Here is a 17,979-nt window from a genome sequence, read left to right as displayed (position 1 = left end):
GCTGCCGGCGGCCGAGCTCTTTGTGACACTTTGTTTGGGACGCAGAGAGGGAAGCACCCCCCCATCCTCTCCCCTCCCCCATCCCCGCTCCCAGAGAGTTTGGGTCCCTTCTCCCTCCTCCATCAGCCCTACCTGGGGAGGGGGGGGGGGGGCGGTCATCCACTCGGGCTCCCGGCTGTGCAGCCCTGCACCCCAGGCCCCTCGCGCCCTGCCTTCGGGCCCCTACAAAGACGGCTGTCCCCGTCCGCCCCCCCACCCCCCACCCCCGCTGGCCTTTCCCCTTTGGTGCCCCCTTTCCCGGCTTCCCCACCTGGCCCCCCTCCCTCGAGACCCCCCTGGCTCTCCAGGCTTCTGAGGCCGCAGGCCCCCCCCTCGCCCCCCCAGGAGCTCTGGGCGAAGTTTGCTTGGGGTCGAGCCGGCGCCCCTCCCCCGCCCCCGCCCCCTGCACCTGCTCCGAGCCCGGCGCGCGGAGTGGGGGGCCCCCCCTCCGGGAGGGGGGAGGGGGCCGGGGGCGGGGGCCGGGTGGCGGAGGGGGGGCCGGGAGTGGGGGGAGCGGCTACTCACGAGCCCCGAGCGGGCGGCGGCGGAGCGGGCGGCGGCGGCGGCGGCGGCGGCGGGCGGCGGGCCGGCGGCGCGGGCGTCAGCGTTACGTGGGGCCGGGGGAGATGCGCCGGGCCCCGGCCCCCCCGCCCCCGGCCCGGCCCCCGCCCCCTCCCCGGTCCCCCGCCCCCGGCCCTGGCCCGCATTGTGTGCGGCGGGAGGCGGCCCGGCCATTAGCATGCGGGGGGCGGCGCGGCGCGCTGGGAGCCGGGAGCGGGCTCCGGCTCCGGGGACTGGGAGCTGGGAACCCCGGGAGCCGCGCGAGGCGGCCGCCAGGGGCGGGGTGCGGGCCGCTTGGAGACGGGGGGCGCTGTCGGAGGGAGGGCGGGGGGTGGGGCGCGCGGACGGTTTCCACCGGAGACTGGGAGAGATTTTGAAAGGTCATCTCGTCCTTCCCCCAGCCTCCGAGCAGCGCCGCCCCTCCCACCCTAAACCCGGACATACCAGGGAAGGAGTTGGCTCGGCCGCCTTTTCTGCCCCGACATGCACAGACTCGGGAAGTTCTTCCTGGGGTTTTATCTCAAAGCCTCTCCCTGCAATTTGTGTCTCTTTTTGGGGAGGAGGAGGGGCGATTGTAGAGATAGTTAATGTCTGCCATACAAGAAACATTATTAAAGTTACTCCTCGGTCCTTCCTGTTCTTGATAAACAATTCCTGCACCTTCCTCTCGAATTCTATTTTCCATTCCTTAAGTCACTTTACTGGCTCTTCAATACAACAAATATTTACTGAGTGCTTACTGAGTACCAGGCACGACGCTCAGCGCCGTGGGGGGATGACCAGATGAGGGGGGTGTAGCCCCGTCCCCGGAGATTATAATCTACACAGGGGCTATATATTTTTAAGTAGTAGAGTCAGATTTAGTCAATAATTACTGAATACCTGTTCGCATGTTTAATAGTATATAGTCCTTACAATTACACTCGGAAATGTTAGGTTACATTTACAGGTGAGGAAAATGAAGCTAAAGAGTCTCTTTCCACTGGCCTGCCAGCTCAGGGAGCCTCAGGGCAAGCCCAACATCTCACCTTCTGTCAGACCATCCGCCGCTACCAAATAAAGTTAATACACAGCAGTTCTCAGCCATTTTAAGCGTGATTCCCACTCCCCAGGAAAAAAAAAAAAGAGTGGACACAATGCTCCAATGAGCACTGGCTCAGCACTGAGCAGGGCATCGGTGGCTTACAAAGAAGGCCGCTTTCCTCACACAACCCAGCCTCCTGGTCCTAACTCCCAAGGGTCTTCTGGCTCAGTCTTCTTCCATCATCGATAATAATAATGATGATAGCCACTAACATTTATTGAGCACTTACGTGCAAGGTGTTGGGCTGAGCTGGTTTATATGCATTTTCTCTTTAATACTCAAAGGAACCCTGTGGTATTGTTAACTTCCCTTTATAGGTAAGCAAACAGAGATTAAGTAACTTGCACAAGGTCAGCCAGGTAGATCTGGAATTTGAACATAGGTCTGGTTGCCTCCAAACCTCAGGGCTCTGCATCAAGATGATCTTTCCTATTTTTGATCTCTAAATACATATTGGGGCCCCGCTGGTTCTGCTTCTTATTGTAGAAATAAATATCCCCAGCTTAGCTTCTGAATAAGCCCTTTAGTATATGGGCATCAGGCACAACAGTATGACCTCATCAGCGCCACTAATGGTTACTAAGCACCCACCATGAGTCAACAACCCTTCACAGTCATATTATTAGCCCCCGTTTTATAACTCAGTTTGAACAAACAGTGGTTCAAATAGGTAGAATAATGTATTCAAGGTCACACAGCTAGGAAAGTGGCAGAGCTGAGATTTTAGTCCAGGTCAGCTTGGCTGCAAGGCAGCTTGTATCTCTCAATATTAATTGTTGCAATAGCATCCTCGCAAGACCGACCATTTGGGGACTATCTTCTATTCATGTCTAGCTGCAGATTATCACCAAGCTGAAAACAATCCCCACTATAATAGGGCACCCCATCCTCTTTGTCAGTGTCCCATCCAGAGTAAACCCTTCAAAAAAGGAAGGAGAGAGGAGAAACCATTCAGAAAGTGACAGATAGGAAGCCAAGGGAATTAAACCTTGCCTGGTTTGGGGACAAAGCTGCAAGTGGTAATGACATGGGAACAATCCAGACAGTAATGTGGGATTTCCCTAGGGAACAGCAAGTTATTTGAGGAGGAAGCAAAAAAAAAAAAAAAAAAAAAAGGAGAAAGATTAGATGGAGATGGGGATTGGGGGCAGAATTAGGGCCCAGGGTGGTAGCATCCATCAGAAGAGGAACCCAGGATGGGCAGAGATGGAGGCAACAGGAAACAGGAACAAAGCAAGGCAGAGCTGGGCATCTCGTGGAGTGAACAGAGGCTGGTATCTACCTTCGGCCACTTCCTGGGTCCTTAGGCCCTCTTGGAGACCTTTGCCCCACCGCACCCCAACCCTGACAGCCTGTCTCAGCCAAGACAAGTTTGCTGTCAGCTCTGAGCCACCAGGCCCCACCAGGAGCTCCAAGCCCAGCTGGGTCCCTTTGGAGTAGCTGCTTCAGAGTAGGTAGGTGAGAGGTCCTGGGCCTCAACTCCCTGGATATTAGAAGCATGCGGAGGGGCAGCTGAAATAGAGGCTCCTGCATGACCTGTCTCCTGCCTTTTTCCCAGGGGAAAAAAAAAAACCAAGCTTCAGCAATCAAGGGAGCCATGGAGGACAGAGCTGGTCAGCAAGAGCAAATCAGACCCAGCCCTCGTCTGGAAAAGCTACAGCATTGGGCCAGGCACAGGCAGAGTGGGCACCTCTTGGTGCTGGCGGTGAGGCCAGGATGCCCTACCCCACGCTTCAGCATATCCACTCGTACCCCAATTCGATTCCATCTATGTTTTGTGAACACTTACCATGTGTTTGAAAATGTTAGACTCTGAGAGGGAGGAGGGTGGAGGAAGCATAGCATAAATAAGGCAAAACCCTTAATCTACAAGCAGCTTCCATCATGTGGGGAAAGCACGTAGGTAAGTAACTAAACTCTGACATCGGGCGGAACAAATTAAATGATATCCCCTTCCTTCACTGCCCTTGGTTGACTACTTTCCACCACCAGGCATTGCGGCCAGTTGCAGGGGTTGGGAGGAGGGAAGGGAATCGCTGAACAGTTCCCCTGCGTCTGGCCTCCAGGTGAGCCAACTATGGCTAGCAGTGGCTGTGGTGCCCTTGGCTGTCTCAGTTGCCTGCCTGAACTCTGCTTGTCACATGGCCACTGCCCTGCCGCTTGGGCCTGGAGCATTGGTAAGGTCCACCACAACAGAGGATGGAAGCAAGATCCTGGGGGCCCTTCACTAAGAGGACCAGAGCTCAACACTTGCCTTTCTCACCATTCAGGGTCTCCTCACTGGGATTGTTACCCTTGAGCTGCGCAGAGCACCCCGCCTTTGGAAGGTGAGAGGGGAAGTGAATGCAATACTATTCTTTGACCATCCAAAACACACACACACACACACACACACACACACACACACACACACCACCCCTCAACCTAGAAAGTGGCTCTCCAACCTAATCCTGTCAGCTCTCTGCCTGACAGTCCTAAAAGACTAAGGCAAAAAGCAAAAAAAAAAGAAACATGGAGGGCTGAGGGCCCTGTTAGGAGAATAAAAGCTGAGTTTTGTTTTCGGGTAGGTGCAGGTTGGGCTTGGGGTTGCAATGAGCCCCCTTAAGCTGGGCAGGGCTGAACTGGTTCACTGGCAGGTGCGGGCCATGATGATATTCAACACCATCGATCTGATCTTGGGCTTCATTGTGGTGGCGGTTGAGGTGATGAAGACAGCCTTGGGGCCTGCAGCAACTGCCTCCTCCAAGGTACCGGTGAGTAAAGGAGAAGCTGGGAAGACGAGGAGGCCAAAGGAGACGGAGAGGGATACGGGCAGGGGCAAACAGGTGTTGGTTCCCCTGTAGCATCCTCAGCCTTGTCTACCTGTAGCTGGACGGCTTGTTGGTGCTGGAGCTCAGTGCTGAGGCTTTCACCCTAGGAGGAGTGCTGGTCTCAGCATATTCGCTACTCCTGCTAAGCCAGAGGAAGCCAGGATGCTGCAGGAGACAGAGTCTGCACTACCAGGAGCTGCAGCAGGTACTGAGGGCAGGGAGGAAAAGTGGAGCTACCTAGGGGCTCATTTTTTTTTCAATGGCTATTTTGGCCAATGGCACTTAAAGGAAAACAATGGGGCAGGGAGGAAAGGAAGGGGTCCTAGACTCATGCTAATTGGTTTTCCGACTGGACATCTCTCTCCTAATGGTGGGTAAGAGGGAATTGGATGTCTAAATGGTTGGACCCAGAAATGTGGGAGAGCGTTAGAAAGCTGCCTAAATATTAGAAGGGCTATTGGAACACAAGACAAAAATGAGAGAGCAGGAGGAAGTTGCTTTTGTCGATGATTCCTCCTTTCTCACCCCTCACACTTCTGTCTGGTTTTCAGGGTCTCTCTGAGTTGGAGGAAGTTATTGATTCGGAGAATGGTTCCGCGGTGGCTGGCACAGCAAACCGAACAACGGCATGAGATGGCAAGGGAAGCAGACAAGTGCTGCTCTCCTACCCTATGGGAGCGTTCTCCAGACCCTACTGCACCCCACCAAACTCAGAAAATAGATGGAGGCCCTGGAGACCTACATGCAATCCAGTGGGAATGCCTTCAATTTCCACTCAGACTAGGACCCTTTCTCGTCTAGGGGAAGCTATACCTCGACCAGATTCTTCCCTCACCTCATTGCCCTGAAAAGCTGCCCCCCTGCAGGACATCCTTAGGCTAACTTTCAGCTTCCCCCCTGCCATCCTTACCCACCCCCGTCCCATATAGCTTCATATCTTCCTCATCTCACTATGTCTCTTCTTTCCACCTTTCATAATCCCATCCACTCCAAGCCCAGGTGCGCATACGCGGCGACTCTCTGAAATCAATTCATGGGTGCTTTTAGTTCTCCCCCCTCCGACTGGTTCCGTACTCCGGCGGAGACTACAAGTCCCATGATGCCCCGTACCCCGCGGCCTGCTGGGAAATAAAGAGCCTATTCTCCGCGGTGAGGGCGCTGTGCATCTGCTGAGTGACGCGAGGAGCAGAAAGTCCGGGCCTAGCCGACTTTCCTCGGACGCGACCACTGGCCCGGCGTTCAGGGAGGAGCCAGGCGGGTTATTCTGAAAGGGGGCGCCGCTACCCGAACCGGGGCAACTGAGAGCTGACTGTGGCTCCATGATCCTCCCTCTGGCAGCTTCGGAAACCCGCAGGCGTTGGGGGACGGCCCTCGGCAAAGCTGGGGTTCCGCATATGCTGTCACCGCGCCCCCTCTGGCAGTGCCCAAGTCTAAAGTCCTGAGACTTGGAGCGCGCGCGAGAAAGGGGTTGGAGATGATGAGTCAGAAGCCCAGGGCCCTTCACGCCGCCCTCCCCCGGAGTCTGGCCGCCTGAGAAGGCCCGGCTCACAGGGCGGACAGGTGGACGGGGCAGGAAGAGGGAGGGGCGCGGCCACTCAACCCAAGACTTTCCCGCCTCTGCGAGCACGCGGTGGAACGAGCCCGCGTGGCCGCCACCCCTTCTCGCCAAGGCGGGAGTAGGACTGCGCAGGCTCAGCCTCAGCCTCTCCGCAGCCCCGCCGACCTTTGATCCCGGCAGCCGTCCGGTTGCTGGAGCTCTCGTGGCGCTCAACCCCCACCGTTTATGAACTTTGCAAGTGTGCAAAGATGACGAGCACACGCGGGCTTGAGGAAAGCCCAGAAAAACCGATCGAGGCCCAGGAGTGCTAACCAGGGCAGCTTATTAGCCCTCCTAGAAGTTGCCCAGAGCTGGAGTACTAAAAGAACTCACCCCAAATTCACAGAGTGCCCAGGACGGGTGTGCGCCTCACACTCATTTTTGTTCCCCCCGGAGAAGGCTTCTTCCCCTTAGAGAATGCTGCTTCTCCGAAGTTGGCCAAGCCCAGACACCAGCGAGGAAAGAGCGCAGCCTGGCTGCCTTGCCCTCACATTGCAGCGGTGCCAGCGGCAACTCCTTTCTGTTTGTGACACCTTGGGAGTGGTAATAGTCGCCCTATGACAAGGTTATGTGAGCACTAGTGGGTGGGGATAGTTCTGGGATTAGGTTTTGGAATGGAAAAAAGATCTGGGCCTCTCTCTTCTCCTCCCACTCTAACTGCCAGAATAATGGAAAGCTCATGTGTGAAGGATTCAGAAAATAATTTTCTTCCAAGTTAGAAGGTGGTGGTGGATGAGGAAATGGGGGGGTAAAAAAAAAAAAAAATCAACAATGGATTCTCACTGTCTTCCAGAAAGGAACTACAAATTTTAGTGACATGATCAGGTCTAGGAATTGCATTCTAGTTCTTGAAAAAGGTCAATGGCCATGCAGATGAATCCTTGTATCAGTCAGGTTGGGGCTAGGTTATGCTGTGGTAACAGTGCCAGAATCGCAATGGCTTAAAACCACAAAGGTTTCTCTCTCTCACACTACATGGCTAGAGTAGGTGGCAGGCGCCTGTGCTCATTATAAGTTACTCGGGTACCCAAGCAGATGGACCTCCACCACTTCCAGATCCTGCCATGTCACTATGAAGCTTAGAGCCCCACCCCCCTCCCCTGAGCATGAAGAATTGTTCATGAGCTCTTAAATGCTTCTGCCTCAGAGGGACAAATACCACTTCCACTCGAACTTTATTGGCCAAAGTGAGTCATATGGCCACACCCAACTTCAAGACAGCTAGAAGGGCAGTCTTTTCATATTCCTGTAAGGAGAAGGGAAGCAGAAATAGTCATTAAAGGAAAAGTTAATCATTTGCAGTGATACTCGAACAGCTTAGCAGTTGGAATTCATCTATTCTAGCAGTTATGCCCATATCTACTTCTTTGGCTTTGTTGCATGAATCACTAAATGAAGTTCTTAATAGAAACTTTCTCCCCAAAATTAACAGAACTGAAAGAGGAAATCTAAAGATTCTGGGTTTTTTTGTTTGTTTGATACACACACACACACACACACACACACACTTTTTATTGATTTCAGAGAGGAATGGAGAGGGAGAGAGAGATAGAAACGTCAAAGATGAGAGAGAATCATTGATCAGCTGCCTCCTGCACACCCCACACTGGGATTGAGCCCGCAACCAGGGCATGTGCCCTTGACCGGAATCGACCCTTCAGTACGCAGGCTGACGCTCTATCCACTGAGCCAAACTGGCTAGGGCTAAAGATTCTGGTTTTGTTGTATAAGTTTGAGCGAATCAAACCTCTCTGAACTACATTTTGCTTACATTGAGATAATAATCACAGTAATTAACTTCTCTACTGACGTATCAAGGCTAAAATAGAATTGCACATAGAAAATAATTTAAAACTATAAAGCACATCAGAGGTTGAAAATAAATTGCCTATAGAGATGAGGAGTAGTGAAAATGAGTGAAACGGTATAAGGTAATAGGGAGTGGTGTGAACTGTGGTAAACTAATAAGCATACATTCTATTTAATGACCTTCCCCCACTCAACTCCATTCAAACATATGCCATGTGGGACTGTGAGCCTAGCATTGCCACAGTTCCAATTTTCCTATAAAAGTAAAAAATTCTGGCTTTTAAATGTGAAATCATCTTATTTTAAAATGTTAATAACTAATTTTTTTTAATTGACCAGATTCAGGCTGTAGTCCTTCAATTATAGTCTCTCCATTATACAAACATATGCTAGGAATTGTGGGCAAAAAAGGGGCTACATATTAAACCTGACAAGCTCAAGGGAGGCCTTACAAACTCAGAAACCAAATTAACCACATAGGATGGTCTGAAATTAAAAGTCCATGGTAGGTAGTCATGTCCTAGGCTGGCATTTTCCCTAACAAAAGTCAATCAAACTGAGCCTGTCTGTTATTTTTTTCTGTATGTACAGAAACATACCTGTTAACATATCTTTGGAATATCAATATCAAAGTAACTTCCTTTTTTCCGGACCCCTCAAAGCACAACCACTGCACAGAGCAGACTACAAATCCCCTCCTTGTTATTATTAACTAGAGGCCCAGTGCATGAAATTGGTGCACGGGGCGGGTGTGTGGGGGGGGTGTCCCTCAGCCCAGCCTGTACCCTCTGATAGTCTGGGAGCCCGCGGGGGATGTCTGACTGACGGCTTAGGCCCATTCCTGGCAGGGAGCAGGCCTAAGCCTGCAGTCGGACATCCTTAGCACTGCTGTGGAGGCAGGAGAGGCTCCTGCCACCACCGCTGTGCTTGCCAGCTGTGAGCCCAGCTTCTGGCTGAGCGGCACTCCCCCTGTGGGAGCGCACTGACCACCAGGGGGCAGCTCCTGTGTTGAACAGAATCAGGCCAAAACCGGCTCTCCAACATCCCCCGAGGGGTCCCGGATTGCAAGAGGGCGCAGGCCAAACCGAGGGACCCCACTGGTGCACAATCAAGGCCGGGGAGGGACACAGGAGGTTGGCCAGCCGGCGAGGGACCATGGGAGGGCTCCAAGGCCTGTCCAGCTCGTCTTGCTCACTCCTGATCTGCTGTACCCCAGCAGCAAGCTAACCTACCAGTCAGAATGTCTGCCCTCTGGTGGTCAGTGCACATCATAGCAAGCGGTTGAGCGGCCTTAGCATATCATTAGCATATTACGCTTTGATTGGTTGAATGGATGACCAGACAACCAGACACTTAGCATATTAGGCTTTTATTACATAGGATTGTTAATTGTTAACTATCCTATACCCGCCTACGTAAAATAAGTGTGTGTCTATTGGTTGTACTTTCTATCCAGTCCCAGAGATCCCCACCCCACCCTTGGTTTTCTCTTGCCTTCTCTTATCTATCGCCGATAAATTTCATGTAGCCCCTTATGTATTCCCCTCTGATTCTGATGTATAGCATAAGTGGTACAACTGCCATTTTCCTGAGCATTTTCTCAATTCATTGATATCATGCTTCCCGGCAGTTATCATCAGGTTGGCTCAAATAAACTCATAAAAATTCTTACAGGTTTGGACTTTCCTTACATTGACAGAATTAAGGTTTTAGATGTGCAATACTGTTCTTGTAGGCTTTCCAGACCTTTTCTGAAATTCAAGTCTTGGAGAGGTTTAACATTATGTTCTTAAAACTTTTAAAATCAAATCCCTCTATGGCATTGGTCCTCAAGCAGCATTTAGTCCCCCAGGGGTTATTTGGCAATGTCTAGAGACATTTTTGGTGGTAACAACTGGGGGAGGGACAGATGTGTAACAAAAGGAGCCTTAGTACGTCAGATCAGAGATTTAGTCCCAGTGCTTCTAAAGCCCCTTTCCTGTGCATTATCCTCTGCCAGCTGCAAGTGAAGACTGTCTGTGAGGCCTGTCCTGTGAGCCTCATGATTACCCCTCCCTACTGCCTAGTGCGAGAGTCCCTGGCTCCTCCCGAAAGCATTCTACTTTCCCTTGGTCAGTTTGGCAGCTTCTGTGGAAGTCACTCATGTTTTACTTCAACTGCTGCCTATTGAAACTTCACAGGAAGAAGTGACTATGACAAGGCTCCAGCTGACATCAGATTTTAAAGGCCTTGACCAATATACCTAGCTTTAAGCATTGGAGAAATGTCCTATTCATATGGCTTCCTATGCAGCTGAATTCTGCGGTGGGTGGGAAATTGTCCATGTTGATGAATTTTACCCTCATTTCTTTAAAATTCAGACATGTATTCTGGCCTTGGAATACATGATTATAGGCCACTAATGATATTTCCCAAATGAAATGAGCTGCTTTTGCAGATGGTTCAGGTTTTGTGGCCCGGGTTGTGTCCTCTGCTGCCATCTCGTGGCCTCTCGGCTGCCCGGGTGGAGGTCTCATAGAGAGCCTTCCGCAAGGTAATGGCGTGCGGCAGCGGCTCAGCTGGAGAAAGAATCTCTGCACGCCGCAGGCGCTGCCCAAATCCCTCCCCTGCAGTGAGTCCACCAGGCCAGCGGCACACTCAGCTTGGCGCCGACCTGGACCTTGCGAGCAGGCGGGGAAGCGCAGGGCCCTAACCGAGTCATCCTCACCCGTTTGGGCCTCTGTCTGTTATGCAATCCTGGAAATGAGCCACACCACGGAAATCAGTAAGCTCGACTATCTAGGAGTAATCCGAGCTGACCTCGCCTGCTTGGCCTGGTGAATACTGGGTAGCCACTCACCACTCTCCACCTGGGACTGAGATGTTCTTAATCTCAGTGAGAAAAGATTACTCGGTGGAGTTTCTGGATTTCATTTTCTTGTCCAGGCCCATTTTGTGCTGCTCTGTGTCCACGCCCCTCATCTTGGCTTGCCCCGCTGGTGCTGCCTCAAGTTTGATAAGTTTGATATTTGGTTGATGAGTTGAGCAGAACAGTGGCAGCGTTGTCACTGTGAGACAGTGTATCCTATAAATATGGCAGGGTCTGTGCACTGAAGTGATCAGAGGCCGCTCTCCAGAGCACGGGGGATCTGGGAGACTGCCCTGAGCTGAACTGGTGACTGAGCAGTGACTCAGCACAGGAGAAAAGGCTGGAAAACATTCTTACTTGGCGCTTTTTTCTCCTAATTATAATAATGTGTTAAAAACGTTCCAGTTTGTTAAAGCACATTTGTAGAACTGTCCCTACTGTTAGCCTCTCTTGTTCACTTTACATTTGTTTGGGCGTGTTTTTATGAGGGCACTGACTCTACCACTCCCCCATTTCCCCTAACCCCAGAAGAGGAGGAGAAATGAGGAGGAGGGGAAACCACTGTCTTTGATGTTTTAACCTGCTTTCCCTGTATAAAAATTCAGAGGGAAGAGCCTCCTTGTACAATTTCCTTGGGCCTCAGGCCAGAGATAACCTGCTACTAAGCTGCTGTAGTTTGCTTCTCTTTGAAATTCAGATGCCATTTACTAAATGGGAGTTGTCTCTGTTTCTTTTGTTTTTCCTTCTTTGTCTATGTTTTTTTCTGCCTTATTTAATTTACATTTTACTAGAGGTTTTACTGACATTCATGCACTGGGCAGCGGGGGTTTCCCTCAGCTCAGCCTGCACCCTCTCGCAGTCCGCTTCCCCCTCCCCATGGGCCTAAGCCAGCAGGGGGACATCCCCCAAGGGGTCCTTAGCGCTGCCTCCTTAGCGCTGCCTCGCAGGCAGGAAAGGCTTCCACCACTGCCACTGCGCTCACCAGCCATGAGCCTGGCTTCTGGCTGAGTGGTGCTCCCACAGGGGGAGCACACTGACCACCAGGGGGCAGCTCCTCCATTGAGCATCCGCCCCCTGGTGGTCAGTGTGCATCATAGCACCTGGTCATTCCACCCTTAGGTTGATTTACATATTACGGTTTTATTATATAGGACTAGAGGCCCAATGCACGAAATTTGTGCAACAGTAGGCCTTCCTTCCCCCGGCTGGCAGCACCGGCTTTCCTCTGGCACCCAGGACCCAAGCTTGCTTCCTCCGGCCACCGGCAGGCACCCGGGACCCGGGCTGGCTTCCCTCCGTCCCCATCTTCATCAGGAAGGACATCCGGAAGGATGTCCAGTCTAATTAGCATATTACCCTTTTATTATTATAGATGTTGCATGTTATTCTTGATTGTACTTAACTTATTTTTAGGCTTATTTTTCTTACCAGAAACTCTTCCTGTGTTCTGTCTAGAGTTAATGAGTTGTCTGTGTTGATTCTAGTCTATTTTACCTTGCCTTTGTAAAGTTTTCTTGTTTAAAATATTTTTCCACAAGTCCCAATCCAAAGGTACAATTTAATCTGTTTTACTTATTTATACTATGTGTTTTCTTTATATATAAAGAAAATGCTATGCACCTACTCTTATGCTTTAGGTAAAGCAAGAGGACTCAAAGGAAGTCATGGCATAGAAGAAACAGGACTGATGTCTTTATTTTTTATTTTTTTAAAATAATTGTTCAGATTATTACAATTGTTCCTCTTTCCCCTCCCCCCCCATAGCTCTCCTCCACCTGGTTCCCACCCCACCCTCTGCCCTTAAACCACCCCCCCTCCCCACTGTCCTCATCCATAGGTGTACGATTTTTGTCCTGTCTCTTCCCACACCCCTTTCCTTTTCTATGCCCCTGATTCTATTATATTCACCAGTTTATTTCTGTTCATCAGATTTTTTATTCACTTGATTCTTAGATTCACTTGTTGATAGATATGTATTTGTTGTTCATAATTTTTATCATTACCTTTTTCTTCTTCCTCCTCTTCTTAAAGAATACCTTTCAGCATTTCATATAATACTGGTTTGGTGTTGATGAATTCCTTTAGCTTTTTCTTATCTGTGAAGCTCTTCATCTGCCCTTCAATTCTGAATGATAGCTTTGCTGGGTAGAGTACTCTTGGTTGTAGGTTCTTGCTATTCATCGCTTTGAATATTTCTTGCCACTCCCGTCTGGCTGCATAGTTTCTGTTGAGAAATCAGCTGACAATCGTATGGGTGCTCCCTTGTAGGTAATTAACTATTTTTCTCTTGCTGCTTTTAATATTCTCTCTTTGTCTTTTGCTCTTGGCATTTTAATTATGATGTATCTTGGTGTGGTCCTCTTTGGATTCCTTTTGTCTGGGGTTCTGTGTGCTTCCTGGACTTGTAAGTCTATTTCTTTCACCAGGTGGGAGAAGTTTTCTATCATTATTTCTTCAAATAGGTTTTCAGTATCTTGCTCTCTCTCTTCTTCTGGCACCCCCATAATTCAGATGTTGGTATGCTTAAAGTTGTCCCACAGGCTTTTTACACTATCTTCATATTTTTAGATTCTTTTTTCTTTTTGCTTTTCCGGTTGGGTGTTTTTTGCTTCTTTGTATTTCAAATCTTTGACTTGATTCTTGCGGTCCTCTAGTCTGCTGTTGGATCTCTGTATGTTATTTTTTATTTCAGTCAGTGTATGCTTAATTTCTAGTTGGTCCTTTTTCATATCCTCAAGGGTCTCGCTAAATTTATCGGCCTTTTCTAGAAAATTCTTGAAAAACCTTATAACCGTGGTTTTGAACTCTATATTCAGTCGTTTGCTTTCCGCCATTTCTTTCATTTGTGGCCTGTTTCTTTGTCTCTGCATTTTGGCTGCTTCCCTGAGTTGATAGAGTGGCTTTGTGTGCTAGGTGTCCTATAGGGCCCAGTGGCTCAGCCTCCCCAGTTACCTGAGGTGGACACTCTTGGTGCACCCCTTTGTGGGCTGTGTGCACAGTCTTGTTGTAATTAAGCCTGATTGTTGTTGGTATCACTGGGAGGAATTGACCTCCAGGCCAATTGGCTGTGAGGATCAGCTGTGTCTACGCTGGGAGAACTTCTGTGCTGGAGACACCCTTATGAGACAAGACTTGCTTCAGTGGGGCTTTGGTGCTCACTGAGTCTGCCCCCTGAGTGTGTCCCTTATGGATCTGAGGAGTTGTAATCTGGATGGTCCCACTCTGACCCCTGGGTACACTGGCTCTTGGATCTCCAAGGAGGTGCTAATTTAGCCTCTGCTGGAGGCCACCCAGCAGGAGCTACAGAGAGATCTGCAGATTCTTTTTTTTTTTTTTTTGAGATCTGCAGATTCTTCTTCTTTGTTTGGGTTTTGGAGGTGCCCAGATGAGGCCCAGCTGTGAAGCAATGCAAGCTGCTGTGGGGCCTTGGGCCTTCTTTTGGATGTTCTGGGTCTCACTGACCAGCTGCAGTTTGTTAGGTAAGTTTAGAATTCAAAGGACCAGGCCATTCATATGCAAAAGCCTCTGCGCTTGGCTTGGATGGGGCAGAGTCTCAGGGCTGAGCAAATAGCAATGTCTTCCCGTCAGCCCTGCCCTAAGAGGCCCCCCGGGTCTCAGTGTCCCACGGTAATCGCTGCAAGCAACTCTGAGAGAAAGCTGCCCTCGAGTTTAGCCCGCTGCCAGACAGTCCAGTTTCTCCCCGTATGAGTCTGGGTCCCCAGAGTCTCGCCCAGAACTGGAGTTCAGAGCAGTCAGGAGCTTTTGTCTCCCTCCCAATTGAGAAAGCCAGCCGTGTACTCAGTTGCCAGCCCTCTCCGTGCTCGCACGCCTCCGTACCTCTGCCTTCCGCAGCTCCTGTGAGTCTCAGTGTGCTTTTCTCTTTCCTTCTAGTTGTAGAATTTCCACTCAGCCAGCCTTCCTGTGGTTCTGGATGATGTCCGTTTTGTCTTTTAGTTGTAGTTTTGAAATTGTTGTGCGAGGCAGCAGTTCAGGTGTTTACCAATGCCGCCATCTTGGTTTCTCCAGGACCAGGACTGTCGTCTTTATAAATCTCAAAGATAATTTTGATGAAGAGAAACTGTTCTTTGTGAACCTAAGAAGTGAAGCTGGGTCCAGTGGCTACTTTTTTTGTTGTTGTATTTTTAAATTGACTTGAGAAAGAGAGGAAGGGAAGGAGGGAGAGAGGGAAGGAGTGAGGGAGGAAGGGAGGGAGGGACATTGATTTGTTGTTCCATTTAGTTGTACAGTTATTGGTTGATTCTTGTATGTGGCCTGACAAGGGATCGAGCCCACAACCTTAATGTATCAGGATGATGCTCTATGCAATTGAGCTACCTGGCCAGGGCCAATGGTTACTTGTTATAGAGAGGCAAAAAAAAAAAAAGAGAGAAGAAACTGAACACTTTTCCAAAGATGGGCTTCTTTGAAATTGGACTCTGAATCTCTGGATATGTTGGAGGTATTTCGTGCAATGCACTTCTGCACTGATAGGTTATTGAAGCAAATATCAGCTCAATGGTTGGGATAGATGACCTTTAATTTCTTCTCCAACACTAGGATCTGGTTTCTCAGTGGCACTGATGTTTTTTAATTGTCCATCCAAGTTCTCTAGTATGAATGACTGGCCCTCAGCAACATTCTAAAGTAAGGTGTAAGTATTCTGCTAGTCCTTAGAACAGAGTTTGTCAACTCTGGCACTACTTACATTTGGGCCAGGTAATTCTTTGTTGTGGAAGAGTATCCTGTGCATTGTAGAATATTTAGCAACATCCCTGGCTTCAATCCACTAGGTACCAATAGCACAACCTCTCCCCAGTTGTGACAATCAAAAATCTACAGACGTTTCCCTGGCCAGGTGGCTCGGTTGGTTGGGTGTCATCCCATGCACCAAAAGGTTGCAGGTTCGATTCCCAGTCAGGGCACATGCCTAGATTACGGGCTTGATCCCTGGTAGGGGGCATTCAAAAGGCAGCCAATCAATGTTTCACTCTCACATTGATGTTTCTCTTTCTCCCTCTCCTTTCCTCTTGCTCTAAAACACACACACACACACACACACACACACACACACACACACACACACCCCAAAAACAAACAAATAAAAAAAATAAATCTCTAAAAAGAAAAAAATCTACAGACATTGTTAAATGTCCTCTGTGGAGCTAAATAGCCTCCCTCCTTGAAAACTAGTGCCGTAAAGAGATATAATAAGAAAAAATTTTCAAGAACTTAATGTCTAACTTCTCCAAGATTCTTCTTTAAAGAGACCTACAAGAACTGTATTACACACCCAAAACCTGAAATCCTCCCCTTGTGTTTACACCCTACTCTCCTTTTGAATTTTCTGTCTTAACTGGTGTTATCACTTGGTCACATCAGCTGAATACTAAACTCCTCTCCCTCAAATAGTCAATAATATTGTAATAACTATGTATGGTACCAGCTGAGTATTAGACTTATCAGAGGGATCACTTAATAAATTTTATAAATGTCTAACTACTATTATGTAAACTTTTTAAATAAATAAGCTCATCTCCCTCATTTCCTATAGCCAGTTACTCACCATATTCTATAGATTTTTCTGCTCCTGAATGAGTCCTTTTCTCTGCATCACCACCTTTCACTTAGACCACAGAAAAAGCTTCCTAAATAGTTTCTATGCCTCCAGGTTTGTTCTTCTCAGATGCATCTTTCACATTAGCCACGTAAATGTGACCACTAGCTTCCCTGATTAAAAACCCTTAGTTGTGCCCTGGCTGGTATGGCTCAGTTGGAGTGTCGTCCATGCACCAAAAGATGGTGGGTTTGATTCCTGGTCAGGGTGAGTGCTGGAGGCAACTGATCGATGTTTCTCTCTCTCTCTCTCTCTCTCTCTCTCTCTCTCTCTCATTTCTTTTCTCTAAAATAAAAATAAAATTTTAAAGTCCTTAGTCGTCCCCATCACCTATAAGATCAAGTCCAAGCTTTTTAAATGGTGTAATGACCCTGTGATATGGCCCCTGCCTGTGTTTCCAGTGTCATCTCCCACATCCCCTTCCTTGCACTTAACTCTTCCTCAGCAGTCTGAGGAAGGTGGCATGCAGCCTTAAAGTAAGTTTCTTTAAATTAATAATATGTATGATAAACACTTCCACCCCATCTTTGAGCTTCACCCCCTCCCTTTTCCTCTTTTTTTCATTTTTGATGATTAGCCCAAGGATGACGGTGATGACTGCACTGACTCAGTAAAAGGCTGGATGGGGGTCAGGGCTGTTTGTTACGCACAGCAGTGAGAAGTTAAAACACTAATGGGAAGTCAAAGCCATATCATGTGAAAACACCTCACTTTGGCACATACGTTTCTTACTTCCATGCCTAATTCAAGCTGTGGTACCTAGTGTTAGCCCCTTACCAGCCCCTCGTGTCGCTATCTGCAACTGGTCCTTTCAGACTCAGCTCAGGCCTCACCTACTTTGGGAAGCTTCTCTGAGGTCTTCCCCCGACTCCTTTCCCAGAGCAGGAGGGAGAAAAACAGTCATTCTCCCAGCAGACAGAGTCAGCACTGTGCAGGGTCTTCACAAACAAACTTTACTAAAATAGCCCTCATCTTCCATCCATTTCCCCCTCGTATTTACTTTCCCACAATTTACCACTCCTACAAGCCCAAACCCCTTTTCCTTTGTCTTGTCACTTCACAATTTCTCACCTTGTATTTTAAAAATAGTATATAATCCCTTGTGTCTTAATCACCTCTTTGGGTCTTTGTTTTTTGTTTCTTTAACAAATGTGCTTTAAATATTTTTCTTTGATTAATTTTAGAGAGAGAGGAAGGGGGAGAGAGAGAGAGAGAGAGCAGTTCATTGTTCCACTTATTTATGCATTCATTGGCTGATTCTGTATGTACCCTAACTGGGGATTGAATCCACAACATTGACAAATGACCAATAAGCAAATGAAAATTATGTTGAACATCATTAGTCATTAGGGAAATGCAATTCGAAACCATGAGATACCACTTTACCACTTCACCTCTGCCAGGATAGCTATAAAAAATGACAATGGAAAATAAACAAGTGTTTTCAAGGATGTGGAGAAATTAGAACTCTCATGTATTGCTGATAGGAATTTAAAATGCTGCTGTGGGAAATAGTTTGGTGGGCCCTGGCCAGGTAGCTCAGTTGGTTAGAGTGTCATCCCAATACACCAAGATTTCGGGTTCAATCCCTGGTCAGGGCACATACAAGAAGCAAAG

At 48.8% G+C, this 17,979-nt stretch overlaps 1 protein-coding gene across 1 annotated transcript; it reads left to right on the top strand.

Moving 5' to 3' along the window:
* Positions 1 to 3,093: 3,093 nt before the first annotated feature.
* Positions 3,094 to 5,376, top strand: TMEM253 (transmembrane protein 253). Its single transcript, XM_079768012.1, has 7 exons — positions 3,094 to 3,138; positions 3,243 to 3,389; positions 3,751 to 3,861; positions 3,955 to 4,011; positions 4,321 to 4,437; positions 4,553 to 4,699; positions 5,046 to 5,376. Exons 2-7 carry the CDS (start codon positions 3,282 to 3,284, stop codon positions 5,124 to 5,126), a joined length of 621 nt encoding a protein of 206 aa, XP_079624138.1. The 5' UTR covers positions 3,094 to 3,138; positions 3,243 to 3,281; the 3' UTR covers positions 5,127 to 5,376.
* Positions 5,377 to 17,979: the final 12,603 nt, after the last annotated feature.

This window comes from Cnephaeus nilssonii (assembly GCF_951640355.1).
Source record: "Cnephaeus nilssonii genome assembly, chromosome: 4".
NCBI lineage: Eukaryota > Metazoa > Chordata > Mammalia > Chiroptera > Vespertilionidae > Cnephaeus > Cnephaeus nilssonii.
Note: the sequence above shows the minus strand (reverse complement) of the source record. Positions and strands in the feature narration are given on the sequence as shown.

Excerpts from the sequence above, each read along its gene's own strand:
- TMEM253 (XM_079768012.1), top strand. The coding sequence starts at position 3,282 with ATGGAGGACAGAGCTGGTCAGCAAGAGCAAATCAGACCCAGCCCTCGT. Across the intron at positions 3,390-3,750 it reads GGCACCTCTTGGTGCTGGCG|GTGAGCCAACTATGGCTAGC; the intron begins GTGAGGCCAGGA and ends TCTGGCCTCCAG. Across the intron at positions 4,012-4,320 it reads GAGCACCCCGCCTTTGGAAG|GTGCGGGCCATGATGATATT; the intron begins GTGAGAGGGGAA and ends GTTCACTGGCAG.